Source organism: Globicephala melas, chromosome 4 (genome assembly GCF_963455315.2).
Source record: "Globicephala melas chromosome 4, mGloMel1.2, whole genome shotgun sequence".
Lineage (NCBI taxonomy): Eukaryota > Metazoa > Chordata > Mammalia > Artiodactyla > Delphinidae > Globicephala > Globicephala melas.
Genome location: NC_083317.1, coordinates 131162526 through 131183827, shown reverse-complemented (window position 1 = coordinate 131183827; position 21302 = coordinate 131162526). Strand labels below are relative to the sequence as shown.

General features: G+C 41.0%; 1 protein-coding gene across 6 annotated transcripts; it reads left to right on the top strand.

Moving 5' to 3' along the window:
- The first annotated feature begins 1858 nt into the window (after positions 1-1858).
- Positions 1859-18250, top strand: CDV3 (CDV3 homolog). Of its 6 annotated transcripts, none has more exons than XM_030873460.3 (5): positions 1859-2498; positions 3218-3294; positions 12905-13050; positions 14336-14489; positions 15679-18250. In XM_030873460.3, exons 1-5 carry the CDS (start codon positions 2259-2261, stop codon positions 15827-15829), a joined length of 768 nt encoding a protein of 255 aa, XP_030729320.1. In that variant the 5' UTR covers positions 1859-2258; the 3' UTR covers positions 15830-18250. The 6 variants fall into 6 exon arrangements, with proteins under 6 accessions (XP_030729320.1, XP_030729323.1, XP_030729319.1 ...); XM_030873463.3 differs by having other exon boundaries at positions 14330-14489; positions 15857-18250; XM_030873459.3 differs by having other exon boundaries at positions 14330-14489.
- Positions 18251-21302: the final 3052 nt, after the last annotated feature.

Genomic DNA, 21302 nt, shown 5'->3' with positions numbered 1-21302 from the left:
ATGACACAACCACAAAGACCCTTGTCTCTCTACTGGCCTGACCTGAGTTTTCTACATATGATCAAGTTTGGGGAGCATGCCAACAATCACAGTGAAAGATGTAGTAGAGAATTTTACTGCATTAACCCTCAACTGCTGTACCTTCTCTGCTTTTTTCCCATCATTACTTCTTTCAAGACACGGATACATTGATGGGGACCTAAGAAAAGGAGGACTGAATTTCAGTTATTCATATCTAGATCTTTTCTTCTAGATTATAACGGAGTTGAAGGCAGGAATGACAAATTACTCTGCCTGGAACAAAGGACATTGCCTTAAACATAGCTAAATAGGTCCTTCACAGATGATGAAAGAAAGAACAAAAGGAAGGAAGGGAACGAGGAAGGAGGAAAGCAAGGGAGGGAGAGAAAGGAAGAAAAAGAAATTGGATCAGAGATGTTAAGGAAGGTGGGGGAAGGGCAATACTGAACTTGGCCTGCATCACAAGAAGATACCTGGTGTCACAGAAGGAAGTTACCTAGAGACCCATCCCAGATGGTTGAGGGCAGTTTATGTTTGCGGAATTATACGTAAGCTTGCTGTTGGCCAAGGCCAGGCCCTTGATTTGCTTCTTTGACATATTCTAGGCTTAGTACGTTAATAGTGTAGGTGGAGGGGGCATGGGGGAGACAAACTTTAACGGAAAAACTGTAAAGGAAAAGACCAAGAAGTAGCTCCATTTATTGGCTGTGCTCTATCTACCCCACAAGGCTACTAACATAAGTCTGAGTCATTTCCTCAGTGGTTGTGACAGTTCTCTGTCTTTAGAAGGAGGAAGTGGAAAGTTTAATACCTTACATTAGAGGCCCTTTTTCATATGCAAGGATTCATTTCATTCTCAAGGCCAAAAAGGTACTTAAATGGCACAACCACGTATAGCATGGGCACATTTGGTCCCCATTACTATGGTATGCCATTCCCCTCCTCTTATCAGGGATAAAAAAAAAGATAGATTACAGTCATCTCGTCAGGGCAGGGGATACTATTTAAATGTAAAATCATTTATCGCATCCAATGTGTATTAAGCACTGCAACTAAGAGGTACTCTTTCCCCAAGTATCTTGCAAGAGCTAACATCTCCATTTTACAGATCAGGAGCTTGAGGGTCAGATTTAGCTTGACCTTGGTAGATAAATCAATATCTAGTAGAGTATAGATAAAACCAATAGATAAAACCAATCTCCTTTTAACTACCTACTGGCTTACTAAGATCTTTTAGTAAATGAGAACTAAACTTCAAGGCCACTGCTCCTCACTTTCATAACAATCATCCCCTATGATGAAAATGAATAGTTGCCAGACCAGAGAGGGTGAAAGTACAGAGGCCAGCAGAGCGGGTGGTACCATCTTTAACATAGCTAGCTTAACACAGGGCCTTTCCCTCTCGCTAAAGTTCAAACGACTAAAAGGCCCCAGCTGGCCCCTGACGAGCAGACACACGTGTATCGTACGCATGCGCCCAGACGGGACCTACCCGCCCCTTCGACCGGACCTCTTTAGCCAAGTCACCAACCAGCCCTCTAAATGCCCGCCCCCAAGGCTAAACCTTCGACCAATCGGGAGGCAAGAGTCATCAGGCACGTCACATTTAGCATATACCCTCTCCCCGCCCCCAAGCCATGGCCCCGCCCCGTCCGAGACAGGGATGGTCGCCAAAGCACTTCGTTCTGGCATATGATTGGCTCCTTTTCCAGCCCCGCCTCCGTCTCCTCCCGCCGCCCTCCCCTCCACTCTCCCACACTGGCGGGCGGAGCTAAGTACGCAGGCGTGGGTGTTGCCTCTCTCTTCTGGGGGCCCGCCCGCCCTCCTCCCCCTCCCTCCCTCCCCAACCCCCTTCCCCTCCTATCTGGGCCTGCGTGCGCGCGTCCTCCTCCTTCACGCGCCGCCGCTAGCCTAGCACTCTCGCTGGAACCTCTGGCCCGAACGTTCCCTTTGCCCTCCGGCTGCGGAGCGGGCGGGATCCTGCACCGCCGTCGCTGCAGCCCGGGCGGGCGGGGCGGCGACAGCGGCACGCGAGCCCGGAGGAGGGCCGTACCACCATTCGCCAGCACGCGGGGGGAGCCGCTCGCCCCGCCGCAAACGCCTCGGCGACCCCGCGGGGCTGAGGCGTCGCCGCGCCTGGGAGCTTGAGCGCCGAGCCGGCCTCGACCCCGAGCTCGGAGCCCCGCGGGCAGCGCCCGCCGCCGGCCCCACCCATCCGGGCCGAGGAGGCCGCGACCATGGCTGAGATGGAGGAGCGGAGCCTGGACAACTTCTTCGCCAAGAGAGACAAGAAGAAGAAGAAGGAGCGGAGCAACCGGGCGGCAAGCGCCGCGGGTTCGGCGGGCGTCGCCGGCGGGAGCAGCGGAGCCGCGGGCGCGGCGGGCGGTGGGGCGGGCGTGGGGACCCGGCCGGGCGACGGCGGGACCGCGGGCGCGGGGGCCACGGGCCCCGGGGCCGCCACCAAGGTTGTGACAAAGGTGAGGGGCCAGGGAGACTGGGAGTCGGGGCCCGGGCCGCGCGCTTGCGCCCATGTGCCCGCCCCCGCCCGCCTGCCAGCTTGCCTGCCCGGGGAAACGGCCGGGAGGGGCGGCCGGGGCCCGGCTGATGGGCGCGGAGGCTGCCACGTGACGCGGGCTTCCCACGGCGGGCCGCCTCGCGCTCCCCGCTGGACCCCCGGCACCCCGCTCCCGACCCGCGTCGCTTGGCTCGGGCGAGGACGCAAGCTGGCGGCGGCACCCTCCCGGGGAATCGGCCCGGGTCGGAAGTGCATCTATCGAATGACGTCTACTCTGAGTAATTTAGCGTTCTGATTTCAGACCAGTAGTCTGAGCTGAATTTTCTAACAATCACATTTGTGGCAGCTCTAACTGGCACGACTTGGTCCCGAAGTCCGTAAAAGAAAAGTCTCATGGCAAGATTGAGCTAGACGTTTAGTTGTGGGCTTCCTGTTGATTTCATCTGGCGTTTCCTGGTTGCTTTTAAAGTAACAGGTCTCATGAAGGAACGCGGTGGAAGTAAAGTTTACTCACGTTTGTCCTCCAGCCTAGTTGGCCTTGGGATTGAGCAAGGGCTTTGGCCAGAAAACGAGTCCACACTTTAGGTTCCAGCCGCTTCATCCCTTTTTCATAGTCTGATAGTTGTCTTAGTTGTGTTTTTACAAATAGCTTTAATTGACTAAGTGGTACCTGTTTTACAGGATGAAGATGAGTGGAAAGAATTTGAGCAAAAAGAGGTTGATTACAGCGGCCTAAGAGTTCAAGCAATGCAAATAAGGTATGGTCTGGTTACAGACGCGCTTAGATAACTCAAGGGATAGATACTGTATGTTTGGGGGGTTTTAGCCCCAAAACAGCATCACAGTACTCTTGTGCTTTAGATATGCTTATTAGGACTCTAATGGATTGTGCCTATTCCTCTGATGGCGGCCCTTCTATATGCTGATCAAATTAGCTGCCAGCTCTAAAATCCTGTGAGAGCTTGCCTGCTTCAAATCTTGGTTAGGCCTTTTTGAGACAGCTAAAATGGATTTTGTGGTTTCAGAATTTTTACTTTTAATATTGGTGGGTCGAAGTTAGTTTTTCTTTTTGTTTCAAAAAATAACAGGGGTGGTTTTCAGATCCTCTGTGACAGACAAGTTATATATGTATTTGTAATTGAAGCATAGTTAGAGGGAAATAGCAGATTTTACAAACAAGTTATATATGTATTCGTAATTGAAGCATAGTTAGAGGGAAATAACAGATTTTACGTATTCACACAGTGAAACCAACTTGTGTAATTAGCACTGAGGTCAAGAAACTGAACATTACTGGTAGAGGAGAAAGCCCCCTCATAGTCACTGTTTTCACCCCTCAAATGACCACTAACCTAACACTAGATTAATTTTCCTAGAAACTTATAGAAATGCAATCATACTCTAAGTATATTTTTAAAGTTCAAGAAAACAGTAATTTCTGAAAATTGGATTGGTTGGCTTAGAGAATTTGAAATTAACGTATTTTATCAAGTCCAGTCTATGGTAGTCACATGGACTTTAGATTCATGTAAATAAATGTCATGTTTTTGAGGGTCTCATGAAGTAGAAAATCCATTGGTTTAGATTAAAAACCCTTTATTCTCAGTTTCAAGAAATAAGTGATCCCTGGAAATTCCCTGGCAGTCCAGTGGTTAGGACTCAGCACTCTCACTACCAGGGGCCTGGGGTCCATCCCTGGTCAAGGAGCTAAAGTCCCGCACGCCACACAGCACAGCCAAAAAAAGAAGTGAACCCGATGCACTGCCTTCCACTTTGAAGTCTGTGATTTATATATGCCCGTGACTGCCTGGCACAGTGGAGGAAATACTTTTCCTTAACAAAATACTGTCTTTTGACCTCTCTAGATGGTAACATTTATGGTGTTAAATAACTTATTAAAAAACCAGGGCTAACTTTTATGACATTTGTTGGATACTTACCACAACTAGGCATTCACGTCCTAGGTTCTTTCACGTCGCTGTGTGAGCTTAAGCAAAGTGAAACCTGATTGATAGTGGGAAACTTATAGGAAATGCAGCTTCCCCACATTTGAAATACCTTCCGTGGTGGTGTGAAGTAGAGGTGATTAGACTGGAGGTTTATTCCCAGCCACTTCTTGGCTTCCTTCGTGTGTTAGATGTTTTTTGTTTTTTCTTTTTTTGGTTGTGTTGGGTCTTTGTTGCTGCGCACGGGCTTTCTCTAGTTGCCGCGAGCGAGGGCTACTCTTCATTGTGGTGTGCGGGCTTCTCATTGCCGTGGCTTCTTTTGTTGCAGGGCATGGGCTCTAGGCACACAGGCTTCAGTAGTTGCGGCACACAGGCTTCAGTAGTTGCAGCACACAGGCTCAGTAGTTGTGGCAAGCGGGCCCTAGAGTGCGTGGGCTTCAGTAGTTGCGGTACACTGGCTTGGTTGCTCCGTGGCATGTGGGATCTTCCCGGACCAGGGATCAAACCCATGTCCCCTGAATTGGCAGGAGGATTCTTTTTTTTTTTTTTTTTTTTTTTTTTTTGCGGTACGTGGGCCTCTCACTGTTGTGGCCTCTCCCGTTGCGGAGCACAGACTCCGGACACGCAGGCTCAGCGGCCATGGCTCATGGGCCCAGCTGCTCCGTGGCATGTGGCATCTTCCCGGACTGGGGCACGAACCCATGTCCCCTGCATCAGCAGGCGGACTCTCAACCACTGCGCCACCAGGGAAGCCCAGACCAGCTTTTTTGTACTGCTTTTTTCATTATTTAGCATCTAGTCATTGCCCCTCAGTGGCCATCCAGAGATCTTTCTCTTACCTGCTAACATTGAGAAACATACCTTCTTCAGGAAGCTGCTTTTGTGGATTCTCAGTCACTGTGGAGTCTGGGGTCTGTCTCCGTTGCCTTCATAAATCAACAGGGGAATCTAATCAACAGAGGGCTTCCAGGAAAGGCTTGAGAGTGAGAAGCCATCAGAGGGTTAATAATAATGACAAAAACTTTCACTTTATACAGCTGACGCTTGAACAACATGGGTTTGTACTGCATGGGTCCACTTATATGCAGATATTTTTCAATAGTAAATGCTGTATTACACGACCTGCGGTTGGTTGAATCTACCGATACGGAAGAACTGCAGATGAGGCATGTTAACACCCCTGTTGTTCAAGGGTCAACCATGTACTGAATATCTTTATAAACTTTGTATTAAATGTTCTTGACATTGACTCAGTAGGAGTGGGAGTCTACAAGGAAAGACACGTTGGTTCAATAGAATGGGAAGTAGGTTACTCACACAAATAGGATATAGTTGATAATGTGGCAAAAACATGGACTTTAGGGAAAGACAGACCTGGGCTTGCATTTTAGCCCTGCTGCATATGTGTGACCTTGGGCGAGTTACTTTACTTGTGAATGTTATCTGCAAAATTGAGATGACTACTCAGGATTTTTGTGAGGATTTTGAACAGGATGTTCATAATATATCCACTTGGTTAATGTTAATCAACCTCTGTTTAGTGGGTAAATTAGAATGTCTTACTCTTGGGAATTTCTCTGCTATTTAACCATGAGGCACCTGCTTTATAATACCAATATTTGAGGAGAAGGGGTAATGGAGGCACATAATATTATCATGACTAAAGTCCTACTCTGGTGAGTTAGTTCACTATGGACTTAATAGGAGAACATGACATGTTCAGGTTGGCATTAGTATAACCATATAAAGAAAAATCCTTCTCAGAGTTGCTGGAGATCTTGAATGATTGTCTTTTATGACTTGGTCTTACCTTTTGTGCAGAAGCCCTCAGAAGGGGAGAGAAATGAGATCTCTCTCTTCTGTGGAATTGGAGGGGGGTGGTTATGCCTTTAGTTTGTTACCTTTTCTATCCATGAGAGAGACAGCCTTGCTATTTCAATATGAAACAAGGGAAAATGACACTTTGAAGTTGACTTAAAAATATCTTGAAATTCTCCATCTATAGTCTTAATTGTTTTTCTCCCAACTTATTGTGTTGAAAAATTACAAACCTCAGAAAAGTTGCAAGAATAGTAGAATAAGTACCCTTATACTCTTGCTGGAGATGTACAAATCATTTTTGCCACACTTACTTTCTCTTTAGTTAGCTGCATACAGTCTTAAAAGTTTTTGACACTAGTCCTCGTAGTAAGTTAGCATGCTGGACGTTTGTTGAAGGTGAGTGTGCAATTGAAAGGGGGAGAGTTTTCAGCAGCAGCAAGCATACTGTATTAACGTCCTAGCTCACATTTACCCATTAGCTCAAGATTTAAGGACCAAGAGTATTATGAGGTCATGTGTCAAGTTTTGTGTCTAGGTTAATCTTATTCAAGATCACATTGTTTACAGACAAGTTCTGAGAGGGAAGCCATTGAGATGGTGATAAAAGAAGGGGCCTAGCGCTTGAGCTTAGATTATTGGTTGATAGTAGGACCTATAGGCCTTTCCCATCTTTAAAATGGATTTGAGGAAGAAGGATTTCATTTACTACTTATTACTAAATGGTGAGCATGTGTCATGTTTCAATAAAAAATTGAGTCCTTGGATCCCAGTGGTTTTCTAGGAATCTTAAGAAATCTAGACTTTTAAACCCATTAGGTAGAGCTGGTTAATTTGTCCTTTGAAGAGAAGAAATTATTCCAGCATCCAAGCTGGATTCGTAGTAGCAAATATTTGTGGGACTGCTTTGTCCTGGATATTGGGCATCAACTACTGGGTCTTGGAGTTGTAAAAAAAAAAAAAACTCATGCTCTACTGAACACTAGTAGATCATTTCAGTGATGTGCAGGGGCCGTGGAGTCCAGGAGAGACGCTTAGGTCTACCATGAACGGGTCAAGAAAGAGTCCTTGGATGAAATACAGTGACATTTTAAGCTGCCAGCCATGGCTCATCAGGCCATTTCTATCCCCCCAGTTTACTGTTGTAACAGTGATTGGATAATAGGGTCAAATCAGTGGTGCTGCCCAGCATTCTGGCAAAAGTGCAGTCAAGTCTGGATTTTGTTTTAGCTGCTTTTGGGGAAGGGGGAGTTAGGATACATAAATTCTCCTGTAATGTCCCTTGAGATAAGGAGGTAAGAATGTTCTGTTCTTTATAGATACACCGCTGTAGAATGTGTGATCCTGATCAGTCTTACTAAAAAAAAGTGAATTTCTCAAATCTCAAAATAGGGAAAATTTTTGTTTCATATTTTAGAGCTATAAAGAGAGTGAAATGAAGTAATAGGCAACCTGAAAGAATATGGGCTCTGGAGTCCCACTGACTTGGCTCTGCTACATTGTAGCCCTGGTGAAGGTACTTAAGTATCTGAATATCAGTCTCCTCATATGTACAATGGGTCTTCTCCCCGCCTTAGTGTTCTTTCGATTTTTAACTTTGTAAAACGGGTACAACACTGCCTGGTATAGTAGATGCTCAGTAAATATTCCTTTTTGTAGCATTATCATTCCCAGTACCCCAAAGTAGTGCCTTACAGACTAATGCATATTCAAGACAGTATACTTTGGATTGTGATAATGAATTTACAGTAACATTGTAGTTTTTATTTTTATTTTATTTACTTATTTTTTAAGCATTGTAGTTTTTAAAACATCAAATTTAGCTGATGAGACGTTGTATATTATATTTGGATCAGACGCCAAATTTTAGCCTAGTTGTCTTCTGTGGAAATAATTCTCTGCAACATGATTTTTGTTCTTTGGCATTTGGAGGTTTGACATTTTCTGGAATATGTAAATATGAAAGAGTAGTAGGCTATTTAAATTATTTCTATCCTGCCATTGTTACTATAGCACTTGGGCAAGGCTCTTAGCATCTCTGGGCCTTATTTCCCTCTGTTGGGTGAAGTGTCTTGACTAGACAATTTCCAATGTTTAGTTTAGCTGATATTTCAGAATCTTATGAAGCAAAATACTAAGTTGTCTTGTGCGTATTATCAATATACAATCCCTCTAATTAAAACAGATCACTCTTATTTTCTAGTAATAGTTTGTAATCTAGAGGTATTTTAGATTTGTGATTTTTTAAATTCATTTCTTCACTTGTCTCTGAGGGTGAAAAGGTGATGAACACTAGACAGTAAAGGAATCTTCTTTTCTTTGAGACTCTCAGCATTCTATCAGACCAAATTGGAGTTTTTCTTCAAAGTTTATTTTTTTGCAGATTAGGAAAACAATGTTTTTGTTCTTTAGAACATTTGAAGAGTATAACAGCATAAAGAAATATGCAAGAATTATTCATAATCCCTTCTGCTTAGGGATAATCAGTGTTAAAATTTTTTTGATTTTCAGTTTATTGCAAGCTGATAATTCTGGAGTTTAAATATTAAAATAATTTAAGGGGAAAGCTATTTTAATTCAGTGCATTGTTGAAATTAACCATTTCTAAATGTAACTGATCAAATGAAAGCTATCACAGTTTGGGGATATAAGAGTGTAAAAGTGCCATGAAGTCACTTAAATCTTTGTGGGGATCTTATCACCCAGTCTGGCATGGATTGGGTTGCTGCGACATTGCTAACTACATAGTCAATTATAGCTAGGTCAATTATAGCTAGTCAGTTATACCTGTGCTTTTACTCATGGACCAAGCAAATTACATTTTAGTGTAATTACATAGGTGTGGCTTCAGAGGTGGGTAACTTTTTAAAAAAACTTCTTTTGGGACAATTTTGACATTTGGATACCACTGTTAGACTCCTGGATAAATTATGACTTTCATACTCTTACCTGATCATTCTACTTAAAAGCTTTAGGAAGCAAGATCATACTGCTTAGTGTCCATTTTAAAAGAACATGTTTTCATGTTGCTTTTTTTTTTTAATGAAAACTATGTTTTTTCTTATTATAAAGGTGGTATATGTGGTGCTTATATGAAAACCTAAATATGAAAATGCTGGAGAGGGTGTGGAGAAAAGGGAAACCTCTTGCACTGTTGGTGGGAATTAATACAGCCACTATGGAGAACAGTATGGAGTTTCCTTAAAAAATTAAAAATAGAACTACTGTATGACCCAGCAATCCCACTACTGGGCATATACCCTGAGAAAACCATAATTCAAAAAGAGGCATGTACCACAATGTTCATTGCAGCTCTATTTACAGTAGCCAGGACATGGAAGCAACCTAAGTGTGCATCAACAGGTGAATGGATAAAGAAGATGTGGCACATATATACAATGGAATATTACTCAGCCATAAAAAGAAACGAAATTGAATTATTTGTAGTGAGGTGGATGGCCGTAGAGACTGTCACACAGAGTGAAGTAAGTCAGAAAGAGAAAAATAAATACTGTATGCTAACACATATATATGGAATCTAAAAAAAAAAAAAAAAAAAAAAAGTGGTTCTGAAGACCCTAGGGGCAGGACAAGAATAAAGACACAGATGTAGAGAATGGACTTGAGAACACGGGGGGGGGGGGGGGAAGGGTAAGCTGGGACGAAGTGAGAGAGTGGCATGGCCATATATACACTACCAAATGTAAAATAGATAGCTAGTGGGAAGCAGCCGCATAGCACAGGGAGATCAGCTCGGTGCTTTGTGACCACCTAGAGGGGTGGGATAGGGAGGGTGGGAGGGAGACGCAAGAGGGAGGGGGGATATATGTATACATATAGCTGATTCACTTTGTTATAAAGCAGAAACTAACACCATTGTAAAGCAATTATACTCCAATAAAGATGTTAAAAAATAATAAATAAAAAGCATGTAATACCAAATGCTTACGGCACTTACCATGTGCCAAGCACTGTTATCAGTGCTTTGTGTCTGTTAATCTTCATAATGGGGCTGTTACCCCCTTTTTACACGAGAAGACTGAGGCATACAGAAGTTAGATGCCGTACTTAGTCTTCCTGGCTAGTAAATGGCAGAGCCTGGGTGTATTGAACCAGCCAGTTTGGCTTTAAAATCTGCTCATAACTGCTTGCTCCATGAAGAAAATAAAGTCATGCATTCTAGCACCCACTTTTTAACATTTACCCAAGAAATCATTCTAATTGTCTTTCTATCTATATTAGGTGCATAGATTTTTAGTATTGATACGTTGTTGGTTTATGTGACATGATTATTACTTCCATGTTAGTGTAGGCCTAACATTTTAAATGGCTCCATAGGATTCTATTATGTGTTAGCAAAAAGGAAGACTGAAGGCTGGCTTAGCCATACTCCCCACGCTTTTTTCCTCTCAAACTATAGTCTTTAGTAAAATCGTGCTCTAAATGCAGATTGAAGGTAAGTTTGTTCCCTTTCTCGTTTTCTGTTGCCACCCTAGGCCTCTAAATTCTGGAATCATCTCTGGTTGGTGGACAATAAGTGATGGTACTATTATCTGAGTGTCTTTAAAGAAGACCATTAGCTATTCAAGAAATTTGTCATATAGCCAGAACTTATTTTAATAGACATGGAAAGAAAGCACCCTTAGATGTCATTTTGCAGAAACCAGGATATGCCCTGATGTTCCCAAGGTCACAGTCAAGGTAGGAGTCATATATACGTTGTTATGGCCATTGTCATGGATCAGATATCAAAAGGAGAAAATGTCTGAAAGAGTGGAAGGCCAGGGACAGAGCTTTAGGCAGCAGCATGTAGCATTTTCTTTTTTCTTTTTGTTGCGTTGGGTCTTCACAGCCGCGCACGGGATTTCTCTTTGTTGCGGTGCACAGGCTTCTCATTGCATTGGCTTCTCGTTGAGGAGCATGGGCTCTAGGCACACAGGCTTCAGTAGTTGCAGCATGCAGTCTCAGTAATTGCAGCACATGAGCCCTAGAGCATGGGGGCTTCAGTAGTTGAGGCACATAGGCTCAGTAGTTGCAGTGCGTGGGCTTCAGTAGTTATGGCACACGGGCTCTAGAGCACAGACTCAGTAGTTGTGGCACATGGGCTTAGTTCCTCCGCGGCATGTGGGATCTTCCTGGACCAGGGATCGAACCCATGTCCCCTGCATTGGCAGGCGGATTCTTAACCACTGCTCTACCAGGGAAGTCCCGCAGCCTGTTTTTTTTAATAGAGGAAAGGACAGTTAGATTGATGACAGAGATTGATAAGCTGAAGACCTAGGAAACACCACCACTGTCATGGAAAGTAATCCAGGGAGAAGGTTGGTGGTCTGTGCCAGGTGCATCATCTGCAAGGGCAAAGAGTTGCAAAAAGGAAGTTTGATTTGGCAGTTATCTTTGTGCTGCCAAGCCAGCGGTATAGAGGCAAGATATATGTACTTGATAATTTAGCAAATTCAGGCTTACATAAAATAGTAATAAGTAATCCAACACAAGGAGAAATAAAGATACCTTGCAGAGATCACAGACTTCTGACTCAAGTTGATTCGAGAATAAAAAAATAGGGACTTGCCTGGCAGCCCAGGGGTTAAGAATTCGCCTTCCAGTGCAGGGGATGTGGGTTCAGTCCCTGGTCGGGCAGCTAAGATACCACATGCCTTATGGCCAAAAAACCAAGAAAACATAAAACAGAAGCAATATTGTAATTCAGTAAAGACATTAAAAATGGTCCACATCAAATCTTAAAAAAAAAAATTAAAAATAGGCATTAAATAGAACAGTTCAGTCAGTCTTAGAATGGTATGTCACCACTGAGGATATATTTTGCATTTATAATCACTAGTAAGCCAAAGACTGAGTTCTTGTATTCTCTTCTTTAAATGCGTGACACATCTCTGATGTTAGGGACCAGTTCTATGTATTTCCTATGTCTAGACAGTAGAGACTGACACTAATAAAGTTGAAGCACTGATGTAAATACTGAATGCTAACTTGTTTTCCTCTGTTGGAATGTGAATTAATTTTGAGAGTATTTTTTTACATGTACTAAAGGATTAGCAAATGAAATTATACAACTTTTAAAACCCATACATTTGATCACTAAAAATATGCTTACCGTAAGTGCCTGTTTGTACACTTTGGTCCTAGAAAAAAATCAAGTAATTGTACTTTTAATCTTTCAAGTTGCCCTTTTCTCTACATTTCAGGTTAGATTGACCTCTCTTCCCTCCCTCAGTAGGGGCTGCTATAAATAATCAACACAGATTGTTAAAAGCCTGGCATGTCAGTGCGTTAAATATTTCTAGATATTCTTGAGTGTATGGAGTTTGCAAAAAGGGAAATGGAGACTGTCAGACAGAGAGGTTTTCTCAACCTTTTTCCAGCGATGAATCCTTTTACATGAAGTCCTAATGCATAAAATAGATTAAATCCCCTAATTCTTCCTCTCTTTTTTTTTTTTAAAAGCAAGTGAGGCATTTGGGCTTGAAGAGGTTAATAAGTAACTTCTCCAGAATCACAGATCATTATTGATAGAATTAAGGATTTGGACTGACAGTTTTCCTGGTGTTTCTGTAATTGAATTCACTTGTTTATTTTCCAATAGTGAAAAGGAAGAAGATGAAAATGAAAAAAGAGAAGATCCAGGTGATAACTGGGAAGAAGGCGGAGGAGGTGGTGGTGGTGTAGAAAAATCTTCAGGTCCCTGGAATAAAACAGCTCCGGTACAAGCACCTCCGGCTCCAGTAGTTGGTAACCTTCATATTTCATTTTCATAAAGATGTCTATTTGTGTATAATTTTATATGCAGTCAGCTTTCAACTAAATGCATGCTTGCACTGGGTGAGTAGGGTCTTCTTTCCATTCCTAGGAGAGAGACTTGTGTCTGATCTAAAGACTTTCATATCCTCAATAAAGAAATTTGGAAGTTAAGGCTGTAGGCTGCTTAAATCTTACTGCAGCCCTATAGCTTGCCAGATTTACATGTTTAAGCATTTTTTTTCAATGTTTGACGGCTGACTAAGGAATATTGGGTACCTGTGTCTTTTTTTTTCCATTCCCTATTTTACTCTCTCTGAAGAATGAATTCTCAGACAGGTGGATTTTATCACTCCCAAGAGGATGAAAAGTGCTTCTTGGCTCGGGGGAGAGTGGGAATGGTAAAGAAATCTTAAAGGGATCTTACAGTGGTTTGTGGCCCATCAGAGGGCCAGAGTATGTAAACATATGTACAGTGTATCTATGGTATTAACATTTTTTGCTTGGGGCGTGGGGACAGTACTGTTTAGAAGAAAGTTGTCTAAAAAGGCTCTTTCAGGAAGGCAATAAAGAAAAAATGTTGAGAAATAATGCTCTGATGTATACCCATTTTATACAGAATAATATAAAGGATAACAAATCACCCCCAAATGTTACTGTCCAAAGATCACAGATTACTACCATGCATAGTTTTTCCTTCTAGCTGCATTACACTTGAGCTAATGAATGATGTAGAGATGTTCATTTGAAAGGAAGCTTTGGATAACTAGAAAACGTGTGTAAAACACTGAATTCATGTTTAGGATGGGGGGCGGTGAATGGTATGTAAGAAAAGCTGAAAGGCTGTGTCCTCAAAATCTTGGTCATGGTACAAGACTTTTGGGCTGCTTAATTTTTTCTCCTGTTTTACTAGAAAATAAAAAATTCATTGATGATGTAAAAGTGGTCATACTTTGAAAGGTAGTCCCTGATGAGACCTGTCTCCCAGGAACAGCAGATGCCTTTCCCACTTCCAATAAGTTGACTTAATAGAACTCACTTACATAGATAATTAAAATTGTACATGGAAGAGAAATTGGAAGACTACTTTTACCCTAGAAAAATAGGCCTTTGCTTTTGGACATTTCCTCAGATAACTTTCCTTCTGTTGTTCAGAGACCCTTAATGTAAGTATTGTTTTTTTCCATACTGTTAAAATGATCAGGAATTCAGGAGTAGCTTATTAAAACGCCAAGCACTTGAATAGTTTCTCTAAACTGTTTTGAAATGTTAGTTACAGAAACCCCAGAACCGACAATGACTAGTGGCGTGTATAGGCCTCCTGGGGCCAGGTTGACCACAACAAGGAAAGCACCCCAAGGACCACCAGAAATCTACAGTGATACACAGTTCCCATCCCTGCAGTCCACTGCCAAGCATGTAGAAAGCCGGAAGTAAGTATTCTCAATATTGTGTTTTGGAGCCCTATCCTTTGGCCAGGGAGTGGGGTTTTTGGGATTTGAAAACCCACCTGGGGTGTTGCAGTAAAGCCCAAGCTGCAGCTGAGAGACAACTGAGAATTAAGGTGGGACTTATATGCCCAGGACTGGGGGGAGAAGGGGGGAAGGACCCGGGGCGGGGGGGCGAGGAGAAAGAGCACCAAAGACAAACTTCGTCTGCAAGTTTCCCTTATCCCTAGTTTATGTCATTCTGTAGCCATGACAAGTCTCATCTAGTAAGAATTCTTAATAAATATTAAGTACATTATTGCTGCTTCTGTGTTCCTTGTAATATAGAAACTAGAAAAGTCAGCAATACTTCATTATATTCCCAGTTAATATGAGTAGATGACAGATGTTGGCATTTATAAATCTAATATTAAAAATAATCTTATTTCAGCAGGTACTTAAAATGAATGCTACCTGGAGTTAAATGACCACATATGGCACATCCACATCTTATTTAGGGACATGAATTTTTTACAAAGTAAATAAAATGGGAAGAAATGTAAATGACATCAGATGGAAATTTTTCGGGGTGGCTTTTAAATTAAATCCCAGTGTTTTTGCCTCTTTGAGAGCATAGCTGGCTTGAATTTAAGCCTCCACTTGACTTGTTCCTCTGCTCTGTCCTCCACGAGAGGCAGTGATTCACCACACTCATCTTTATCTGACCCACTCCCATAAAGTAGATGTGTGGAGAGTTCTTTGAATAATGAGTAGAACTTTACTTGAATGAGGAAATTGTTGTTCTTACTTTATGCATAAAGAAAGAGATGTGTATTGTCTATTATTTGCTAAGAGTAACAATGAGTCTTAGAAGGAATCACCATGTCATTAGACAGCTTTTTAACTTTCCAGTTGTCTTGAAGTTGGTCCCAAAATAGGTCTTCAGTTAATAGTATTCAGTAGATTTGCTACCACAGAAAATAGGACCCTAGAGCTTCAGTACAGTATTCTATATTTTCTGTTCATTTGAAGCCTTAAAAGTGGTTTTGGTAAGGATTTATATACCAGTTTCCCCCTCCTGTCCCTTCCTCAGGATTTTTCTAAGGGGTGGCTTTTTTTTAAATTCAAGGAAGGATATTTTCAAAACAACCTAGTGAAGAAGAAATATTTACTGATTACATTTCTTTTCCCTTAGGGATAAAGAAATGGAGAAGAGCTTTGAAGTAGTAAGACACAAAACTAGAGGTAGGGATGAGGTTTCAAAAAACCAGGCCCTTAAACTTCAGCTAGACAACCAGTATGCTGTGCTTGAGAATCAGAAAAGCAGCCACACACAGTACAATTAAGGAATGGTGTTTGCTAACCCTTCTAAGGTAACTAGACCACAGCTAACCACCACGGACAGCCATCATCATCTGATCTCTGCTGGATCTACAACTGATGCAGACCACTCGGTATACGGGACCGGCCCTATTGCACTATGGAAGTTTAAAGTATCACAACTGCTCTTTATGTGTATTGGATTTAGGGGGATTTTCATTGTTATATAAATGTGTCAACTAGATTCAGCAGTGTTCTTTCAGAGTTACTCTGCAAATACAAAATAATCGAAAACTGCAGCCAGTGGTCATTTCAAAATCTTTTTATGTTCAGATACTGAGCCTTCGTAAGGGTTGACTACCTCAGATTTGCTGCACTCATTGTGGACTTCATGTGGATCACAACTTCTGGATAAGAAGGTTACAGCTTTTAAGTGTCGATGTGAAACTTGAAACCAGCTCTACTGGATTCCTATCAGAAATCCTGCAGAAAGTCAGCCATCTTCTGGGTTCTGATCTGCTGTAAAAGATGAAGATTTAAGTGACCTTAATTAACCTGTCCTGTGCCCCATTCATAAGGAACACTCTGTAGTGGGTATTAGACTTCCTGGAACATGCCGCTCTCTAAAGAACTGATGTGTTCAGATAATCTGTGTAGGGCTGTGATTTATAATTTAAACTTTGAGTTGTATTCTGAGGTAACCACAAATTAAATTCAACCAAACTCGGGTCACCAAGTGGGAAAAGGGGTGTGGGGGGGGAATAATCTTATTTTTTTAGTAATTTTTTATTTGGGTAGTACTTTTTCTGTGTTCCATATTAAGGCTTTTTTTTTCTTTCTTTCTTTCTTTTTTTTTTTGCTTTGACTTGGAATAGTTCTTTGACAGAGCATATTGCTTGGCTAAGTAACCTGAAATATGCATTGGAATTGTGAAACGTCTCATGAATTTGCCAATCCCTAGAGCAGAACCAGATGGCCTTTGATACAAAGGGCAGTAGATGCAGGGGGCTCTACTTCAGGTGCTGCTAAAGCTTCCTCTAATCAGGTCTAAGTTGTATAGTAAACTTGTGGAAAGAGTATATTTTCTGCTCAGGCCAAGGGAGTCACAGATGTGTCCTTATAAATTCAAAGCAGTGAGAGCAGAACCTCAACCTAAAACCCACTGAAGTTTCATGGATCTTGCATGATCTCTGACAAGAATTCCAGATGCACTTGTGCCCAAACGTTTAACGTATTAGACGCAGTGATTGTCTCAGCCTAGCTCTGTCATCAACCTCCTGGTGTGTCTTTTTACGTTGTTCATTTGGAGAGTCAGGGGCGAAAGACAGGTGATGTAGCACTTCTGTTTTTAATGATTACAGCTTAAACTATCCAGTAATTTTTAGTCCTGGAAAAGGACATCAGGACGCTACCCAGGATTACTGAAAAGTCTTTCCATCTAATGAGATAGTCTGGTAATTTCCTAGTTTTGTATCTTCGGTTCAATAGAAATATTTCAAAGTGGCATGTGACCACTTGATGCAGAGTCTGGATTTCTCTGTAATAAAATCCCTTTGCCAAATGTAGGAGTTGCAGACTTGCTACTGGCAAGAGTGAAGCAAATGGGTGAGTAAAACTATCCTGATGTGGGAGCATTTTCCTCTAGGAGTTCAGTCTTGATAAGTGTCAGTGCAGGAATCGCACTCCTAGGAGTGTTACAGAGTCATCTGCTGTCAGATGCGAACCATATCTGGGCAATAATGTTGGCATTATTTGAAGTGGCAGGCAGGATGCCTACGTTCTGGTGTACTTGGGTGAGTAGCTGAGCCAGCCAAGGAGAGGTTGGATGAGTGAGAAACAAAGGATTCTTGGTTAATCTGAAGACTTCATTTGAGAACCAAAAATCTTTTAACAAATAACCTCTTGGACCTTGAGCCACATATTTCCCCTAAAAAGTATGCATTTTTTTCCAGCAAAATTTCGTTGGGGGTTATGTTATTGAGGAATGAACTGAGACGAATATGTGGAAATGTTACTTAATGGCATAGAAATCTGAAGACCTGCAGGAGATTTAAAATTCCAACCCTTCTTATAACTTTTTAAAAGATTGTGAAATTATCAAAATGCACATGAATCAAGTTTTAATATGCTGTATGATGGGTGGATGAGGCTGTCCATTGTACCATTTCTTTCTTTGAATTCTCAGGCATGGTTTGGCAGTGCAAAAACTCTGTAACATTAACAAATTCAATAAAAAGTAAATATGTAGATTTTGGAGTCTGGTGGTTTTTACTCTTAACTGGTAACTGATTATCTTTGAAAATGGAGAATTGATGACATTCCTCCTTTGCTCTAGGAGGCTGATAATGTCATCTCGAGTGACCTTTCCATTTGAGAAATGTTTGTAGAGTACTCTTAATGTTAAAACCAGACCTGGAATGAAACTGGCTGTGAACCTGTGATGAATATTATTTTCCAAAGATAAACATTGAAATGTATTCTTGTCTTCATTGCTGTATTAAATTGTGTTATCTTAGACCATAGTAGGGAAATCTACAGTCTTTACTATGTAAACTAAAGATTTCAGGGCTTGTCCTCTGAGAAGCTTACAAATTTCTCAAATGAGAGCCATTTTAAATTTCAGGATTTCGTCTGGATTATAGTCCCTAAATTTCTAAACTAGAGGAAGTATATTTTCAGTCATTTTTGGTTGGAGTGTGAAATTTTTGAAATATCAAAAATCAAATACAAGTGCTTTTTTAACTGAACTGTTCATTTTGGAATGTAAGTATATGTATTTTTTTCATACCTACAACTCATTTATTTTGTAACTGGAAGTATGTACCTGTTAATGTTCCTCATCTATTTCACCCATCCCCACACACACCCCTCCCCTCTGGCATGTGTTGTTCTCAGTATCTATGACTGTTTCTTTGTTTGTTTTTGTTTTATAAATTCTACATATAAGTGAAATCACTATTTGTCTGAACTATTTCACTAAGCATAATACCCTCCAGGTCCATCCATGTTGCTAATGGCAAATTTTCATTCTCTTTTATGGCTGTTATTTCATTGTATCTATGTAACACATTTTCTTCATTAGGTTGCTTCCATATATTGGCTGTTGTAAATAATGCTGCATTGAACATAGGGATGTACATGTCTTTTCAAAATAATGATTTTACTTTGCTCGGATAAATACCCAGGAGTGGTATTGCTGGGTCGTATGGTAGATCTATTTTTAATTTTTTGAGGAGCCTCCATACTGTTTTCCATAGTGGCTGCACCAATTTACATTCCCACAAATAGTGCATGAGGGTTCCCCTTTCTCCACATGCTTGAGAACTCTTGTTATTTGTTGTCTTTTTGATAATAGCCATTCTGACAGGTGTGAGGTGATAACTGTGGTTTTGGTTTGCATTTCCCTGGTGATAGTGATGTTGAACATCTATCTGCATGACTTTTGTGGGAAAATGTCTTCTCAGGTCCTTCAGGTCCTCTGTCCATTTTTATTTTTATTTTTATTTTTATTTTTGGCTATGCCATGTGGCATGCAGGATCTTAGTTCCCTGACCAAGGATCGAACCCATGCCCCCTGCAGTGGAAGCGTGGAGTCTTAACCACTGGACTACCAGTGACGTCCCTGTATGAGTTCTTTTTATATTTGGATATTAACCACTTACCTGATACATCCTTTGCAAATATCTTCTCCCATTTAGTAGTTGGCCTTTTTATTTTGTTGGTAGTTTCCTTCACTGTGCAAAAGCACAAAAGCTTTTTAGGTTTATGTAGTCCCATTTGTTTATTTTTTTTTATTTCTTTTACCTGAGAAGACAGAAGATATATATATATATACACACACACACACACACACAAAACTGAGACCAATGGTAAAGAGCATCCTCCCTATGTTTTTTCTTCTAGAAACTTTATGGTTTCATGTCTTACATTTTGAGTTTATATATGGTGTGAGAAAGTAGTCCAGTTTATTTTGCATGTAGCTGTCCAGTTTCCCAAATCATTTATTGAAGATGCTGTCTTTTCTGTTGTATATCCTTTATCATAGATTAATTGATGATAAAAGTGTGAGTTTGTTTCTGGGCTCTCTATTCTGTTCCATTGATCTGTGTGTGTTTTTATGCCAGTACCATTCTGTTTTGATTACTATACCTTTGTAGTATACTTTGAAATCAGGGATCATGTTACCTCTAGCTTCGTTCTTTCTCAAGATTGTTTTGGCCTTTTGGGGTCTTTGGTGTTTCCATACAAATTTTAGAATTATTCTAGTTCTGTGAAAAATAGCATTGGTATTTTGATAGGGATTGCATTGAATCTATAGATTGCCTTGGGGGGTATGGTCACTTTAACAATATTCTTCAATCCATGAGCACAGTACATCTTCACATTTGTTAGTGTCATCAATTTCTTTCATCAGTGAATACAGGTCTTTTACCTTCCTAGTCAGATTTATTCCTGGTATTCTTTTTGATGCAACTGTAAATGGAATTTCTCTTTCTGATAGTTGTTAGTGTATAGCAATGCAACAGATTTCTGTATATTAATTTTGTAACCTGCAACTTTACTGAATTCATTGATAAGTTCTAATAGTTTTTTGGTGGCATCTTTAGGATTATCTGTATACAGTATCATGTCATCTGCAGACAGTGAGAGCATTACTTCATCCTTTGAAATTTGAATTCCTCTTATTTTTTTTCTTGTCTGATTGTTGTGGCTAGGACCTACAATACTATGTTGAATAAAAGTGGTGAGAGTGGACATCCTTGTTTTGTTCCTGATCTTAGAGGAAATGCTTTCAGCTTTTTACCATATGATGTTACCTGTAGGCTTGTCACACATGGCTTTTATTATACTGAGGTATGTTTTCTTCTGTACCCACTTTGTCGCTAATTTTTTTAAAATATTTTTGTATTTATTTTGGTGGCTCCAGGTCTTAGTTGTGGCATGCATGTGGGATCTAGTTCCCTGACCAAGGATCAAACCCGGGCCCCCTGCATTGGGAGCACAGAGTCTTACCCACTGGACCACAAGGGAAGTCCCTTTGTTGAGAATTTTTATCATAAATGGATTTTGAATTTTGTCAAAAGCTTTTCTGCATCTATTGAGATGATCATGATTTTTATTCAGTTAATATGGTGTATCACATTGATCGATTTGGGGATAAATCATCCTTGCATCCCTGGGTTAAATCCCACTTTTATCATGTTGTATGATCCTTTTAATGTATTGTTGAATTTGATTTGCTAATGTTTTCTTGAGGATTTTTGCATCTGTGTTTATCAATGATATTGGCCTGTAATTTTCTTATTTTCTTAATATCTTTGGTTTGGGTATCAGGGTGATCGTGGCCTTGTAGAATGAATTTGGAAGTGTTTCTTCCTCTGCAATTTTTGGAATTTGAGAAGGGTAGATGTTAACTCAATGTTTCGTAGAATCAGCTGTAAAGCTGTCTGGTATTGGACTTTTGTTGGAAGTTTTTGGGGTTTTTTCTTTGTTTTGTTT

Coding starts and splice junctions, on each gene's coding strand:
- CDV3 (XM_030873459.3), top strand. CDS start 2,259: ATGGCTGAGATGGAGGAGCGGAGCCTGGACAACTTCTTCGCCAAGAGA. Junction 3,295..12,904: donor GTTCAAGCAATGCAAATAAG/GTATGGTCTGGT, acceptor ATTTTCCAATAG/TGAAAAGGAAGAAGATGAAA. Junction 13,051..14,329: donor ACCTCCGGCTCCAGTAGTTG/GTAACCTTCATA, acceptor TTGAAATGTTAG/TTACAGAAACCCCAGAACCG.